Raw genomic sequence first — 17562 nt, forward strand, 5'->3', positions numbered from 1 at the left:
AGCAGCATTGTTTTTCAGTTTTAATACAGGAGGATGAATTTTTCATACATAGGCTTATTTATATATATCTATTTATTTATTTATTTATATATTTTCTTTAAGTTGGATTTTGTATCCTTAAATATCCCTGACCTGGTATTCCATTTCTAGACTCCTGTCTTTTTTCTTGTCCACTTTTATTTATGGTAGCCAACATAAAAATAATCTAGCTAGCTAGCAACTCCCTGCTAGCCAGATGAAGGCTACCTGTGAACGCAATTCCCTCCAACATGCGACAGGTGTACAGGAAAAGTAGTCTTTCGCTGCTTTCCCACTGGTCAAAAAACCTGCTAACACCCAGCTTTTTAGCTTAATGGGAAAGGCTACAATCGGCATTCAGACCCGGGTGAAATGACTCTGCAGTAGACCCAGGTTATTATCGCCTCGGCTCCGATCAGCAATGATGGGAACACAAAACCTGTGCTGACTCTAATCTCCTACACCTTTCCGGTGCCATTCTCCATCGGTAACTTTCTGCCACTCCTTGTCATCTTAGCTACAAATTTTACCCGTCTCTGTCCGAGCAGCGCTCGAACATTGTTGTTTACTAACCCTGTCTCCGGCGTGTTTGTGACGTCAGATGGTGATGCAGCAGAAAGAGACCGACAGGAGTATACTCCACTGGCAATGGGAACAGAGACAATCAGCATCTATAAACGGGTCTTCCCAGGACTAAAAAACCTCAACACGCTAAATTTAGGTGGGAAAGGGGTATAATTGTAAGATAGCTGCTAGCAAGCTAGCTGTAGATCTAGCTATCTACCTGGATCTACAGTAGGCCTGTTTCTATGTCCTTGTTTTGCTTCTGAAATTGAATACACAGTATGTTTACATCAATGATTATTTAAATAAATTATGAATATTTTTCGAATTAAAAAGTGAACGTGAACTAAGTAAAGTTAAAGTTGTTTTAAGTTGTTTCATAATGAAGAGATTAACGCCACTGTTTTAAGTTTTTCTTGCATACACATCTATTTTATTTCCTTTCAGCTGCATTTTGTATCCTTAAATGTCCCTGGTTGTGTTTTCCATTTTTAGCCTCCTGTCTTTCTTCTTGTCCACTTTCTAAGAAGAAATTCCTCGATAGCATTCTGCGCTACATTGTTTTTAAGTTTACATACAGATGGGAGACAGTTGGTCTCTCTCTCTCTGTCATCCATCTTTCATGTCAATGTCCAGTTCAGGCTATATAAATCAAAATGGAATGAAAATGAATATAACCCAAACTGTGAATTATTTTGTCGGCCCTTACAATTTTATTGCCATGACAGTCTCAAACTACTAGATGTAAAAGTGGTCAACTACTGGGTTCCTCTGCTTTCTGGTGGTACAGTTTGCTTTTCTGGTATTTCTGTACAATTAAATACATGTTTCCCATAGTACTCCCCCATAAGTCTGCACTTATCCCTGACTAACCCTGTGGCTTTTGTAAAATAAGACCTTACTGTCTTAAAAAGGATAGAGCAGGCTGAAAGTTAAGGTATATTTTGTGTAAATTTAGCTGCTCCTTAACGGCTCAATTTGCTTCTTTGACATTCTTCCTCACTTGTTCTGCGCCTCAGTCCTTCCTCTGACCTCTGCAAAAACCGTTGATACCCACTTTTTTTCTCCAAAATATGTGAACCAAAGCCCCATTCCCTCGACATCATCATCATCCCACACACTCTGTTTATTTTCTCAGGTGAACAAACTGCATCGCTCACGCTGGCTCCCTCAGATGCTCTTTGTTAGGCTCCTGGAATCAGCTGTACTTTCATCGGGAGTATGAATGTGTTTGTGTGTTTAAGGTTTAAATAGAATCCGGGTTGAGATGGTAAAATTGTCACCAAAAATAGTTCACTATGTCGTCGCAGATAGAAAAAATGTGTTATGAAATCCGACTTTAAAGATATTTGTTTCTTTTTTGCCATTGTTAAACTAAACAATCCTAAGAGAGTACGGGGAATCCTGCTAGAAGAATTTGGTTGAATTTAAACTTATAGACTTTAGCATTAGGAGAACAAAAATAGACTTGTTTAATACAACATCAATTCAGCTGTGCCTCCATGGTTATTAGAAAATGCAGGCGTCACCTTTATGTCTTGTGGTTTTAAAAGGATAAAGTCATCTTACTTAAATTGCTGACTGTAAAAAAAAATCCCTACTTTTTAAAAGCAACTCATCTTATGGGGGTTTTTGTAGTCCTTTTATGCCTTTACTGAGAGAGAGAGATCATTGGATAGTGTCAGAAACAGGGGAAGAGAGATTGGGGATGACATGCGGCAAAGGGCCGAGGGTGGCGGTCGAACCCGGGGCCGTCTCATCAAGGACTGCAGCCGCTGTACATTTGACGCGTGATTTAGCCATGCTCTTATGTTTAACAGGACAATTACACCAACTATTTACTTTAATTTGAATTGATGTTGGATACGCTATACAAACTGAGCTTCAAACGACAGTAATAAAGGATACACACTGGTGATTTAAGACACTATTTCAGTTTAATGGATGTGTACACACTTCACAAATACATGCTGATTTTGAAATTGTTAAAATTGGGTGAGGATAACTTCTCTGACTAGCACTCTGCTCAACAACATTCATCATTTCGTTCAAATAAAAACCACATAAAAGTAGTTCTAACAACATTATTAAAACTTAGGCAACATTAGGTAGGTAGTGTTTTACTTTCACTTAGTGGACCTTCACAGAAGGCAAAGATAACACTGTTTTGTGGAAAAAGCATCTACAGTAGCATGAATATGCAGCTAGAGTGGTATGACAGCTCTAGCTTACAGTACAATAAAAAAAAAGAGTTTAAAAAAGGTTTTCTCTGTGTATCAAGTTGAAGCTATAACGGCTAATAAAACATAAAAACAAAGAGACATGCAACAAAGGATTCAACTAATACACTTAGCTGATAAGACATTAACTGTGTCGGTGAACTGTTGGTTATGAAGTAAAAGCGTATTTTCTTTATAAACACCTGGACAAAGCAGGATGAAAAAGGAAATATGGGTAAATCTGACCACACAAGCTTTTTACTGTGGTAGCTTTGTGTATAATCTATGTTTTAATAAATTACATGATAAAGTGCACATACTACAGCTCATGACACCGACCGCACTAATTCCATTCTGTCCATACGTTCAATAAACATCCAGCTGTTATTTAGAGTCCTTCCCCTAAACTATGAGCAAATCTGAATTTTTAATCTATAGCTCAGTCGTTATTTACAGCCAAAAACAGCACATGAGATTATATTTGTAACTGCGAGGGGAGAAATGCAACACACATCAAAGCAGACACATGATAAAGACTTTGCTGTCGCCTTCATACAGAAATAGTTGAGGTATGTTTCTAGCTATAAACAGAAAATGAAAACAGCAGCGAACAATAACGGCACAGTGTATTTCATTTGAGATAAATGATGGTGGCTCACTGAGAGGATTTTTCAAAGTGAATATGTGCATGAGCAACTTTTAAAGGCAAAGTTGCCAAACACAATCAAGCTCTTACAGTATATGAGAAAACATGACGCATGGAATACATGACGCATGCAGCTAGGTCACATTATGACATTAGCACCGGTTTGAAGAATGGCAATATACAAGGACAAAAAAAAAACACCTTATAAAGAAATGCAAACAAGCCAATCTAATCTTTTCTCCAATACTGTTTGCCAAAACAATGACTGAACAACACAAGGAGGCATTTCTTACTGGATTGGTTAATCTTATAAGTCTTTTGTTCTGTTCTTTTGTTCCGCTTGCATTACACGAAAACTTTGACTGAAGTTGATTGAAGTGTGAATTGTTAAAGGAAAATACATTTTCATGAAAGTATAGTCTAATGCTCGTGGAACTATCCACCATTAAATCCTACTTAAACAAAGCTCTTTTTTCTCTCAAGATTTATTTTTGTATATTGCTTACATTAAACACAACACAGTGGATCACATGTCAGAAGGTTGCCAGATTTTCAGCCCGTGCCACCTTCAGGTGCAGCGACTGAAAAATTGGGTAATTTACATGGACGGGAGGGTTGGTCCAAGTGGCCACAGCTGGAGCCATCACATCACCGTAGCCCTGAGGGAAGACAAACGAGAGGATTTACTTTCAGATCACAGTTACTGTTTAAATGTAACATGTTGCAGCAGTCAGGCGCTGAATCCCCTGTTTCTGCTGTGCTACCCTGTACAAAATTTGAGACATGCTTCCCCCTTGTGGATGTTTTGAAAGCACTCTGGTTCTCTGGCTTGTCAAACAAGTAACAAGATATCTTTTTTTGTACTTTAAAAACAAAGACAGAAAAAGGACAAACCTCAACTATCAGTCGGGGGCACACATGATGACCGCCGTGATCTGCACATCGTTTTCTTTGAAACAAAGCAAAAACACATCGTTATTATTCTTAAGGACAAATCACATAAAATCACATCGGCTATTCCAAGTTCCCTTGTTCCTTTAACATGATTTAACATCATATGTTTTATTTTGTTATGTTTAATAGAAATGCTGATTTTAATTACTTGTCTACCAAATTATAAAATGTGTCAAAATAACAATAATTTAAACATACAAGCTGCAATACGTGTCCAACTAACTTTCTTATCTTTTATTTTATAGAAATGAAAATAAATTTGATGTTGAGAAAGATTTCTTTGTTGTTAATTGTTTAATATTTTTCGGAGAATTAAGTCAGTTTAAGATAAGTGACCGTGAGTGGCTTCTTAGTTTTATATATGATAATTGTAGGCCAGGACTTCTGTGTATTCTACCTTTGTGTACAGGCGATGATGAAGGGCTGTGTCAGAAAGCCAAGGATGTCTTAAGGCCTCAGATGCCCCTATCCTCCAGCTGATGAAAAAGACAATAACACATGAATATCATTCACATTTTAAAAATCATCTTAGGTTAAATTTAGCACAGTGAGACAGTAAACGGAGTAAGAAGACGGATACCTTTTATTCACAATCAGCAGCTTGGAGATGAAGTCTTTGGCTTCTTCAGACGTATCTACAAACTCTTGTTCCTCAAAGTTCCACTTACAGGCCAGGATGTTGTTCAGAGTCTCGTTGTCGTCGTCGCCGAGGAAGGGGCAGAGACCACTCAGACTGACGGGGAGAGACAGGCGGGGTCATTAACATTAGCTTGTAAGGGTTTGTGTTTGCATGTTGGCGTTTGTGTGTTGACTTACAGCATGTAGGTGATGACGCCGAGGCTCCACATGTCCGTGTTGAAGGACACAAAGTCGTAGTTGATGACTTCGGGAGCGAGGAACTCTGGAGTGCCGAAATTCACTCGCAGTTTCTCCCGCGGCTTATATCTACGTGGGAATATCATCACTGACAGTTACATTTTGCCTGACAACAGTGTAAATGAAATAGAAGCAAATAGCGATACTTACATCCTAGCCAAACCAAAGTCGATGATTTTAATCTTATTTGTGACTCGGTTCACACACAGAATGTTTTCTGGCTGAATTAATGACGAAACAAGATATTTTAGTTACTGATTGATTAAACTTTCAGCATTCATTAATAGTACAATAAATATAAGTGACTTTGTTACCTTTAGGTCCAGGTGTAGGATGTACATTTTGTGCATGTGCTGCAGGCCCTCACAGATCTGCCTGATGAACACCAGAGCGTCCAGCTCCATTAATTTGTAGTTTTCATCAATGATCCTGTCAAACAGCTCCCCTCCACCAACACTAAGACAAACGCATTAAAAAAAACACTTAAAAACCCCAAATTCAAAACATGTTTAATCTTAAATACAGTTTTACTTTAGCATAATATAAAGTTCATTTGGTAATACAAATTAACTGCTTTAAAAGTCTATTTTAAAAGTAATATAAAAGAAGGAGAGCATACTATTCAAGTACAAGGATGATGTCATTCCTTGACTCATAAGCTGCATAGAGCTGGATCAGGCTGGCATGGTCCAGATTATTCATGACCTGGATCTCATTCTTCACCACCTCCTACCAAAAACACAGGCGCAGACAGACACACAGCCAGATGCAGAGGCCGACAAACAGACACAGAGGCAGACAGACAGGGACGCACGAACACAGAGACAAGTGAGCAGCCACACACGTACACACACACACACGATGAGAGGTGTCAGCTGTTCCCTGCTATGAGACAATGCATCTTCTCTTCTAGGTCAAATATTTCTCACCTAGGTGAGAAGTATTCCCTCTGCTTCTGTTCCAAGTGGCCTTGTCATGCTCTAGTATGTATTAAATATTGTAACTGAGCCCCTGCTTTTTATATCATGTGCTGTGGCTTGTATCAAAATAGGACTAATCTATTGTCATTGATGTAAGGGTGCTTTACCTTTTCTTTCAGACTCCTGGCTTTGATGACCTTTGCAGCCAAAGTCAGACCAGAGGAGTTTTCCACACATTTGTGCACCTGGCCAAAACGCCCCCTGGAGGAGAGGGAGAGAATTAATCGCTAGAGTCGCAGAGTAAAAGTTCCCAGCTCTGTAACTCCAATAAAACACCCGAGCAGTTTTGTGATAGTGTTTTATGTTTCCATGACAAATCAAAAAGTGATCTCCCCTCGGGCGGGGAAGTTTTACTGTTGGACAGTGTTGTTGCTTAATCTGTTATTTCATTAAATCTGAGCTGGGCTGTGTCTCCTCTTTGAAGACTTGGATTAACACTTAGTGATTAGCTACCAGCTGGCACCAGGGATACAGTTTCACATACCACTCAGGCCTAAGGTAAAAATAACTGCCGTGACTCTGAAGTTATGAACCAGGGGAGAGGAGGGGGGGGGTTTACGCAATTAGGCTTTATGGGAATTGAGGACCTCGTGCTCACTGCCTTTGATCTGCTATAGATCATCAATAGCGTTCTGCTTTTTACATTACACAGAGATTTACGGTTCTCACCCGCCCAGGACCTCCTGCCAGTTGATGGTGTAGAAGTTGATGATCTGGTTGGGCTTTGCAGAGACGATGCGGTGATTAAAAGGAGCCACTGGAGGAGGGCTGGTGTCTGAAGTAGGATGGGAGGGTGGAGAAAAGATATAATCTGTTTTAATAAGTACAGAGGAATGTGAGAACACAGGAGCCTTATTATTAATCAGCTACAAGGAGGCTTTTCAGTGAGTGCCGCTATAATTGAGTTAACACATTGTGCATTAACGCGCTGTGATAAACATCAACCAGGCGGAGTTGTTGTCTAAACATTACAGAGCTGCTTTAGCACAATGCAAGAGGCAGACTTCATCTTACGTCACACTACTGTACTGTGTCAACTTAGTACTCTGGGGTCCTCAAAGGAGATAGTTAGAAAGCATTAAGCCTGACAAACAGAGGATTTTTGATACTGATATTAGTTTATGTATTTCTTTTATATACGCACAGAACATAAACAACATACTTAACCCTATATGACCAAGTGTGTCATATTTGATACAATAGATTTTGAGACCTCTACATCATTAGTGTGATCTTTTTTTTCCTGACACATGCAGTGAACGGATAATCCACCATGGGGGAAAAATATCTGACCCAGAAGATGAGAAACTGATGACACATCTGTGACCCACACGTGGTTTTTATAACGTTAAGGCAAGAAAAACATTGAAATTGTTTTTGAAACTTCAAGAGGAGTTGAGCAACATATAATGACTTAATATTTTCTAACTTATTTTATAGTAAAATGTGTCAAAAAATGTGTGCATTAAATTAAATACAGCAGGTATTTAAGATTTGTACATTTATCAGTATACATTTTTTTCACTTTATGCATTCATAAAACTTTTGATTGTTTAATTTAACTAATTATATTGTATTGGTTTTTTTACATGTGCTGCCTGCTTTGTCACAATAATGTAAGTAAGTGGCTCTCTTTCTTTAAGTTTTCTTTTGCAAATTGATTTTCACAAAAAAAACATTGTTTAAAATAGTGTTTTCACTTGACAATTTAGAGCATTTGTTTGATCGATTTTTGTCCCCTTTTCATTTTCTGTATACTAATTCTTCTATTTTATTATATTTATATGTTCACTCACTTCCATATGACATATTCCATGTTAGTTTTTACTGTATGCACCATCACAACAAGGCAAATATTTTAAAATATTAAAAGTTTTGAATCAAAAGATTTTGATACGGATGAATAAGATTTAATTATGATTATGGCTACCGAGACACAGGTCATCCAATCAGAATAATTCCAACATATCATTGGAGTGCAATTTCTTGTTACTTAATCAGCCAACATACAGTATATACACTTATACCAATACGTCTTCAATAAGCTCATATCAGGTCTTTAACAGGCTCCAATATCTGGAGTTTGCAATGACTGTGTCTTTTCTGTGGCTCTGCCTTACAGAGGACTTTATATGACCAAAAAAAGTGGTTTAAACCCACTAGACTGGTGTTTAGGAGTGCAGACTCACCAATAAAGTACCGCTCCACATCTTCATCGTCCTCCTTCTCCTCATCTTCTTCCCTTCTCTCCCTCTCCACCCTTTTTTTCAGGTCTAACTGGAATTCCACTCCGGCTGCTCTGAAGACGGCCCAGCCCTCGGACTCCAGGCTCTGTTCGTCCTCCTCGTTGTCCTCCCTCTTCTCCACCACCTCCACCACCTGGCTCATTGTTGTGTGTTCCTCCACTACAAAGTGTTCCTCCGTCACAAAGGACTTTGTACTCGTGCTGCTGACCTCTGATATCTGGTCTGGTTCGGCTTCAGGAGACGAGGGAGCGTCTTTGTTGTCATCGCTGCGGGGACAAAAGTTGTGATTTGTTCTGGTTTGTATTTTTGTTTTTTTCTGTTTCATTACAACTTGTTCAGTTTTGGGTACTTTAATAAAAATGGCCTTTATGACTTCCAAGAGCAGCCCAAAATCCCAAAACAGCAGTTCTTAAAACATGAAGATTATCTCAATTTTTTAAAATAAAAAATAGCGTAAATTAGCGTTAAGATTTAATCAACCTTGTAATTAATTACCTTGCAGGAGTCGGCTCTTTTTCCTCCTCATGGGCAGCAGGGGCTTCTGGTTCTTTAGCTACATCCACAGCAGGAGAAGCGACCTCCTCCTTCTTCTCTTCTGGTATTTTCTCCTCCTCTTTCTCTTCAAGCTTAGGCTCCTTCTCTGTAACTGCTGCCTCCTCCACATCCTCACTAACCGTCTCCTCAGCCTGATCTACTTCAGCCACAGTCACTTGGGAATCTTCACGCAGGTAGTCCACCAGAGCAGGGGCGTCAGGTTGTTGATCTTTGGGGGAAACTCCAGCCTCCAGATCCAATAATTCAGAGCTCAGCTGCTGACCGGATTTCTCTGTGTTCTCTCGGTTCAGTTTCTGCACCTCTTCAAGAAGCAATGCCTGCTTCTTCAGGGAGATATTATCTACAAAACAGCCATTACATTTGCATCATAGCAACACATTCAGATTAAAATGCACACATCTAGTAGATTATAATGTGTATGTGGATCTCAGTACCTGCTACATCTGGGGGTTTCATCTTCTTTTGAGCCTTCAGACCCTTAGGGCTCAAACAGGGCTTATCTGTCCCATCTTTACCTTTGTGGTCCTTCAGCTGTGAAATACAAATAAAACTTAGGAAAACAAACATCTCGACAGCATATGACCATTAGATTTTTACTCAAAGAAATTACTTTAGTTTAAAGCTATAATCTCGAAGATTTCAATTTCGTTGTCTTTGGCGGCACATAAAGGCCATAAACAGTAATTGATGGAGCACACTTCCCAGTTTAACCAGACTTCTACGGTTGGCTCCAGTTGTAACTCTTGATTTTCCCCGCTGATGGTCACTTTCCTTTTCAGACTGTTTGCTTCATCTGAGTGTCAAATTTGTTCCCTTTTCTTTGGATTTTCACATGTTTTTGAAGTTGTATCTGTAGTCATCGATCTTTTCTTTGTTTGTTCAGCCATAGTAGATTACTGTTTACTCGCAACGCTTGCAGAGACCGGAAAAGCAGCCGCTTAGCTCCGCCTACCCTCTCTGGCAGACCAACCACTGCTGGCTGATGGAAAATGTGTCACTAACTGGGCTTGTGTTTTTTTCTGCGAATGTCGCCACAGACACCCAGCCTGTAATACTGCAAATGCTGAGGGTTTCATCAGTGGGCCATAAGCTTAGTTAGCATTGTGTTACCTCATTCGGTAACAGATAGTGACTTAACAGATATTTTTTTTAAATGAAACTCTTCAAGATTATATCTTTAAATGTTAACATGTTATTTCTAAAATCAACAATTCAGCCTGGTCACGTTGGGAATATTTAATGCCAAAAAGCGCAACTAAAAGGCAGTGATGTTTTTTCTTTCTTTAGCAGATGTAAAGTTGCAGAAAATTCACAATGTTAATGTTTCATGTTGAGAAAACTAACAAATAATATTCAGAGCTACAGAAAGCATTTGAAGCTAAAACATTAAGAACAAGGCGCCAGCCTGAAGCCAGAAAAGCAAAAGCACATGAAGTGTTAAATACGTATAGAAAATAAAAAGACCAGTTCCTGTATACGTACAGTCCACAAGCACAATAAACCTACAAAGTTTCCACATTTGCGAGAGGCGAGGAAATGCTTTGGTCCACGGAGCTTTATCTTGTGAGCGGGCTGTGGAGAACTGGGCTCACATGCAGGAATTATCTCCTGATTCCCTTTAGTCGCTGTATTAGAGGTAGGTTTCTAGTAAAGAGACAAGATGGCAACGCTTAGTAGGGTTATATTAACGCACATGGATGGAAGAAATATCACGTTTACAATGAGAGAGACATGAGCTGATATGATGAAGTTAGGGTCAAACAGACAACACAACAAATGAACCAAAACTCATTTGATGAAACGCACAGAAATGCACAGAACACGACAAATGAATCAATGACATGACGGATAAAATAGAACACTTGTCTTCCAGCTTCTATTAGCACATTTATTGCCTGTCTCCATGCGCACACTGACTTGTATCATGGCATGCCTTTGATTATTCATGGCAGATAGATAGACAGCGGCAGGCCAGTGAATTTATAGCTTATCACTTGTCGCACTCAGCGATGGAATGCAATGCCGACCCCCCTCAGCGGAAAATATTACAGGCGACGTTAGGGTGTTGTTCAGATTTCTGAGCTGAGGAAACTCACTAAACACTCTGTGATCAGGTTAACATGGAAAAACCTGTCTTGAACCCTGGGGGGTCTCAAATTTGTCCTCTGAACGCTGTCGTGAGGTAAACAGCGCAGGGGATATTTCCAGTGCAGTGTTTCCCCGGTGACAGCTGTGTTTACCGGAGTTCAGCACTGTGATTGGGTGATTGGAGAAAGCGTGAGGAGGCCATAGTTACAGGTATTAAATGTAAGATATCTCACGCCTCTGGAGGTGAAGGAAGAGGGGGGGGGGGCGAACACCTGACGAGAGCTCTGACGACCACAGAAATCCCCTGAAATGTGAGTCACACATGAGCCAGCAGATTGGCATGTGGCCGTTAATCATCAGGATAGCCATAAAAACTCGATCCAACCTTTTAATTGGCTTGGGTTCAGTAGGCCACGTCTTAATCTAATACGAATATGAGCACAAAGATGCCTACACTGTGTACTATGACATAAATACACTTGAGTACCTCACCAAGTGTGGCTATAAGCTTGTCAGACGACGTCACAGCCACTCAGGTGAGTTTGCGTTTTGCTTGTCAGCCACAGAGGAAAGGAGATATGACTGTGCACAACCTCTGCACTAGTGATAGGAGAGTGTTGATAGCAGACTTCAGGTCTGTAAGTGCAGCACTTAGTGACCTTTACATAAGGTCATGATCTGTCTAATGATTGCATAATAAAGCAAAACAAAATCTCAGATATGATTCGGGGGTGACCTAAGTGTGAGAGGACTTAAATTCAGCTGAGCCGAAGTGCAAACTTTACACTTAGATTATATTTACACGAGTTATACCAGTTTTACCTTTCCGAGCATGTACCAGCGTTTCCTAAAACACAGCAGGCCGGGTTAAATGCAGACATTACTGGAACCTTTAAATCAAAGGTGCTGTGACAGCATTATCAGAAGGACTCCCAATGAAACTGTATAGAGAGCTATTTTGCGCCACAGGATGTTAAGTAATTTGCAACATGGCAGAGACTTTAGGCAGTGAACACTGTTCGGGTAATACAACTGTGCTCACAAAGCAGAGCTGTTCATTGTTAGAGTTAGGACAGGAAGTATATAACGGGAGGAAGACTGACTCATCACTATTTGTTGAAACCTGACTCCTGCTGAGCTGAAGGGGTTAACACCCTTTTGGACCACAAACACAGCAGCCCTGATCCAAAAACAGCATTTCTAAACTGGGCCACTCACATTTCCCCCCTGGCCTCACACCGGCCCTCTCGTGCCCCGCCGGGGGTCCCCTCATGCCAAGGAGGCCATGTTGCACTCCGCATGGGTCGAGATCCAAGACACTGTAAGCTTAGCTTTCTTAATTACTTTAGCTTCAATCAGCAGTTGGCAAGTGTAAACGTGTCAAATCCCAGTCTCTACCTGTTACCCACTCTTTATACGGGGAATTTAAGACACAGGCCAAGTTACATTCACAGGCAAGAGAGGTGTTGGGGTGGTCAGCTTTGCTGCTATGATCATTTTCACATGTTCTGCCAGGAACAAGAGGATCTTTACAAGATCTAAGAAACCAAAGTCAAGTGGAAAATATAAAGCAGCTTATGCAACAAAGACAAGAACGAGACTAGATGTTCATAGTGATGGACGGTGATGGATTTATCTAAACTGGCAAAATATGAACTTTATGAATCTTTAACAAATAAACCAAAGATAGTCAAAGACATTATTGTGCGTAGACATTCCAGGTTCTGGTCTCACCTTGTCGAGCTTCTTGCTTATCGTGTCTGTAGATGATCTCTTCTTAATGGCTTGCTTTCCTTTATTGTCTTTGGTCTTGAGGCCCTTCCGAGCGGCGGGGCCTTTGAACATCAGCTCCATAACCCTGGAACTCTTCACCGTCTCCCCGATGAAGCTGATCACCTGCTGCATGCTGAGGACCAGCTTCTCCATCCCCTCCAGCTTCTGAGCCTGCTGCTCGGACCGCTGGTTCACCGCCGTCATTATGGTGCTCATCTCCTGACATATCTCCCTCACCTCTCGCCCCATCACCTTCGTCTGGTTCACCATCTTTGGTGGGAGATGGATCTCCTCCTTGTCCACCTTCAGGTTCTCCATATCCTTCTCGATGAAGTCAATGTCCTGAGACATCCCGTCCAGTCGGTTGAGGACCTTTTCTTGAATGTTGATGAGCTTGTCCATCTTGCTGCTGAGTGACTCAATCCGGTTTTGGATGAGGTCGAAGCCTTTATCGCCATCTCCTACGGCGTTCTTCACCAAGGAACTCATGGTTTCTGGTGATTCAAAGATCACGTTAGGACGCCGATTTGAGTCAAAAATAGGACAAGAAGCGTCCGTGAAACAGACGAAAAGAGCTTTTCAAGATCCGTAGCCAGCTCTACCCTTCAGTGCTCCCTGTTGCTGTGCAAACTAATAAAGCTATAGAAAAGTGGAGCAGTGGGAAAGGAGTGATTCGGGATCAAAAATCACCAACCAGCAGCAAAGCAGATGAAGATTTTAATCCTCTAAAGCTGTAAAGTAAGCTCTAACACGTCTCTGTTTCCCTCACTCTTTACCCCCGGTGCCTGCTTCTCTCCACACTTGAAATGGTATTAAGAATGTAGTGAGCCGGTGTCCCTAAATGTAAATGGACAGCCTACGTCAGCAGGGGTCAAGTGTTTGGGGTGGGGACTTGGCACTGCTCGGGCTATGGGACATTTGAGAGCCTTTAAGTGTTAAGCCCACCTCCGTCACTCGAATGCTGGCTGTCAAAATGGTCACTGTACACAGTACCTCTGCAGTGTGTGACAATGCTTGGCCGTTTTTGCAGTTTTTCCCACTCAAATGACATTTACAATAAGCTGTTCTGACAGATGGACATGTCTGGTCCACTGGTTGAGTGGACTGCAAAGGTGCTTAAAAATGGAGAAGCAGCGAACACGTTGGTTCACTTATATTTCAAAGTAAAAGATCAAAACATAATTTCATTAAAAAGTCTGACAGAAAAGTGGAAAAGTCGACCGGTTATGTGACTCTGCTGTTTGTGGTCTGTCTGCGTACTATTGTGAATGACAACCATGTCGCAATGCACATAGCCCGCTTTATCTCCTGGATGCCTGTAACAAGCACCAATGTCAGGGGGAAAGAGGAAGCCTGTGGTTTCTGGCTGAGGGGAGCTACAGTAAGATGTTTAGTCCCTCTGCTGAAAGAAGAGATGGCTGACTCACATGATTTATACGATGACTCCTCTCTGACAAAAACATCCACTGATAACCTTGCTTAAGAGAGGAAAGGATCATTTTTAACTTAGCTCTTGTAATATGACCAGAATGTTTCCCGTAAAGCAAAATATGTTTGATGATTTATTCCAACAGACTGTGTGTTTGTGTCAGGTCACAGGGCATACACACAGATTAAATCCTAAACAAACTAAGAGATGAAATGCTAATTCATCTGTGCTGCTAATTCTTGGCTCTATTTCTTAGTTAGAAACTAATTTGTTCCCATACATTCATGTTTAATTGAGTGTAGAAGGTATTCGAGCTCTGCCACTTTGACAACAGAGGCACAGACTGAGAACTGAGCCACGGTGACCCCAGCCAAACTCGCCTCACTCATGTTATTCAAGCCAAAATCTAGGCTCAGGGGTGCAGCCTCCCAGGAGGGAAGTGAACTTGGCAGATAAAGTGGAGCCAAGTGGGGTTAAGTAGCGCACCAGACCAGTGACTGCACCAGGCTGTGTATTACTCTTCTTCGTTTTGGGATAAGAACCAGGCAAAGTTGTGCAAACCGTTTAGTCATTTTCCTACACCAATATAAGCAGATTCACCTGCTTCATTCTGCCTGTTTTTTTATTTTCATCATTGTTTGCAAGCAAAAGATTGCCACAGCGGAAAGAACTCTGACGCGGCAGAAACAGATGGGAGTGAAATCAGACATCAATCACTCAGGCGGAGAGACAGGGACGCTCACACCTGTCCTTAGATTCCAACCGATGACAGACAGCGTAGGTCAATTGCTGCATGTTGTGTCAATTTGAGGGGCACGGACAGCCAACTTTCGGACGCAGAGGTGTGCAAAGAACACTGTCTCCAAGACGAATGTAAAGCATTTCTTTACGAATGTTAACGAGAAAAACACATCCCGCAACACAGCCGTGATTAACCTCATTTTGCAGCACATGAAAGGTCAGCACGCACGACTTCGATTGCAGTATATCTTGCTTTGCCTGGGGGCAGGGGGGCACTTTAAGGTTATCAAACCCTGCAGGGGATATAAACAGACCCTTGGCCTCGCCGGCTTACGACACAAAGCAAATATCGAGCGTAGATCACTTACACTTTACAGTGAAACTAACGCCAAGGAAAGTAACAGCATCATGACTGGGACTTAAAATCCTCTCTCACCTTCTTTGCCAAGCACAAGTATGTGTACACGCAGACTGAGCCCCTGACAAACACTGGCCCGTCTAGTGGTGCATGATGGAAATGTTGTTTGGTTAATGTGACAGCAAAGGCATTAGCATGTTTGAGGCATTTTCAACCGCACGGATGTTCAGAAAGCCAGTATACTACGGAACAACTGATGCCAAGAGTAGACATCTAACTTCCAACTTTTATTTTGAAAACCATCCTTCCATCCTTTAATTTGTTGCTGTCTTTTTCTGTTGTTGTGTGTCAAAGGCAAGTTAATGGAAAAGCCTAATATATTTTCAGTATGTACATTTGTAGGGCGGCCTCCATTGTTATTTTTTTTTTATCGATACATCTGGAATTTATTTCGGTAATGTGACAAGGTACTAGAGCCAAGCCTGACATTTTCAATCTCAAACAATCTCAAGGGCTGAAAGTGAAGCCAAGTGGTAAAAACTGTCTTCAAATACCTGAGGCAGGCTGCAGAAGCAATCAATCTCCTGGATAACTTAAAAAGTTATGCGCAATGGATGCCACCAACTGTCTGGGTGTCACGTCAACTAATTGGAGTCACTGAACTTAACCTCTTTGGTATCCACCCTCTTGTCCAGACATGGCCACCTATGGCTCCTAAAAAACAAGAAGGTGACGACCAAAATGCAAAACTTGAAGCCTCAAAATAGTAGTCCACAAAGCGCTCGGTGACTTCATATCAATTACTTTGTTCAATTCCTTACACTATATGCTTCAAATGTCTTATTTTTGTCTTAAAGAGGGGGTATTATGCTGTTTCACATTTTAAGACACATTAGACTCTCAGCTCAGTCTGCAGGCTGCTCTGCCAGGAGTCACACAGGTTTTTCCTACACACTGCACTTTGTGACATCACAAAGTGCAGCCTCAGCAGGGTTCGGAGAGCTGGCCAATCAGAAGAAAGTGGGCTTGTAGGGGGCGGGGTTTCTTAAAGGGACAGAGCTGCCTGAGTCGTTTCAGGCAGAGACTGTATGAGGGCCTGCACAGAGCACCAGTGTGAGAAAAATGATGAGTTTTTTAAAATTGTAAATCATGCTAAGCTACTCCACAAGTATCACAGAGTGAAATATGAAGCTTGAAACTAGAATAATAGTCTCCCTTTAAGCCAAACCCAAAAGAGATTCAATGTAGAATAATGTAGATAATATGCCATATAGCTGCTGCAACGTCACCAGTGACGGTGACCTGTGGTCCCTCTCTTTTATTCAAATTGATTAATTAACCACTTTTTGCAGCTTTAATCAAGAGTTTGTTTTGGGTCAATACTGCACCTGAATGCATCATGCAAAACTAGGGGGGCAATCACAATTCAGACATGGTTGTGGCAGAACAAATAAGGCTTGAGAGAAATATATGCAAACAACAGCTTGAAGTAAGGTGCCTTATGGTGTTGCTTCTATAGTATAACCCATACATCCCTACATATTGGAGCAAAGTGCACTTAGATGCATTCATGTTTTTGTTTTAGACATTATCTCCTTTTTCTGAACAATCACTTCTTGTGGGAGGTTATGTACTGTGACCTGCACGGTCCTCTGTGTTAGGCTATTTGTTTGGCACCGGGACAAGGTGAACCGCTCAAAGTGGAGCACCACCTCCCTGACAGAGAACACAATGTCCTGGGGAGCAGCGGGGCGGTCGATGTGGCTACTGTCCAGTCACCTCTCCAGACTCCACTCACACACGCCACAGCCTGCCAGCTCCGGCTTTACTTTCCCTCGGAAACTTGTGGGCTTAAATGTGTGTGAGAGCCGTGAAACTTAACTCCTCTTGCTAATGTCTAAGACATTTCTTCTGTTCTTTCCCCATCATCTCAGGTTTTCTCCTGGCATGTAAACACATTTTGCTGCTGCACGTTAAAGCACTATTTAGCTTTGTTTATATAAGGTTTAAATACATTGACCCCCTACATATATGCATACACATACATGCCTGTGTGCCTTTTAAAATTGTAATGTAATTGCATCCAAGCTGATGTATCTAAATTAAAGGGGATTG

General features: G+C 41.3%; 1 protein-coding gene across 2 annotated transcripts; it reads right to left on the reverse strand.

Annotated features, from left to right (window-relative positions):
* Positions 1–2517: 2517 nt before the first annotated feature.
* On the reverse strand, positions 2518–13466 carry mylk4a (myosin light chain kinase family, member 4a). 2 transcript variants are annotated; one of them, XM_069684809.1, is made up of 15 exons: positions 12881–13466; positions 10565–10702; positions 9493–9589; positions 8999–9398; positions 8447–8769; positions 6927–7032; positions 6365–6458; positions 5897–6006; positions 5592–5733; positions 5428–5498; positions 5218–5346; positions 4982–5134; positions 4799–4877; positions 4342–4396; positions 2518–4106 (listed from the first exon to the last, which is right to left on the reverse strand). In XM_069684809.1, the coding sequence occupies exons 1-14, from the start codon at positions 13406–13408 to the stop codon at positions 4343–4345; spliced, it is 2424 nt and encodes an 807-aa protein (XP_069540910.1). In that variant the 5' UTR covers positions 13409–13466; the 3' UTR covers positions 2518–4106; position 4342. The 2 variants fall into 2 exon arrangements, with proteins under 2 accessions (XP_069540910.1, XP_069540911.1); XM_069684810.1 differs by lacking the exon at positions 10565–10702.
* Positions 13467–17562: the final 4096 nt, after the last annotated feature.

Source organism: Semicossyphus pulcher, unplaced genomic scaffold, assembly GCF_022749685.1.
Source record: "Semicossyphus pulcher isolate SPU_LCO1_2020_fin unplaced genomic scaffold, fSemPul1.0.p SCAF_7, whole genome shotgun sequence".
NCBI lineage: Eukaryota > Metazoa > Chordata > Actinopteri > Labriformes > Labridae > Semicossyphus > Semicossyphus pulcher.

Excerpts from the sequence above, each read along its gene's own strand:
- mylk4a (XM_069684809.1), bottom strand. The coding sequence starts at position 13,408 with ATGAGTTCCTTGGTGAAGAACGCCGTAGGAGATGGCGATAAAGGCTTC. Across the intron at positions 7,033-8,446 it reads TGTGGAGCGGTACTTTATTG|ACACCAGCCCTCCTCCAGTG; the intron begins GTGAGTCTGCAC and ends ATCCTACTTCAG. Across the intron at positions 5,135-5,217 it reads GGCGTCATCACCTACATGCT|TCTGAGTGGTCTCTGCCCCT; the intron begins GTAAGTCAACAC and ends TCTCCCCGTCAG.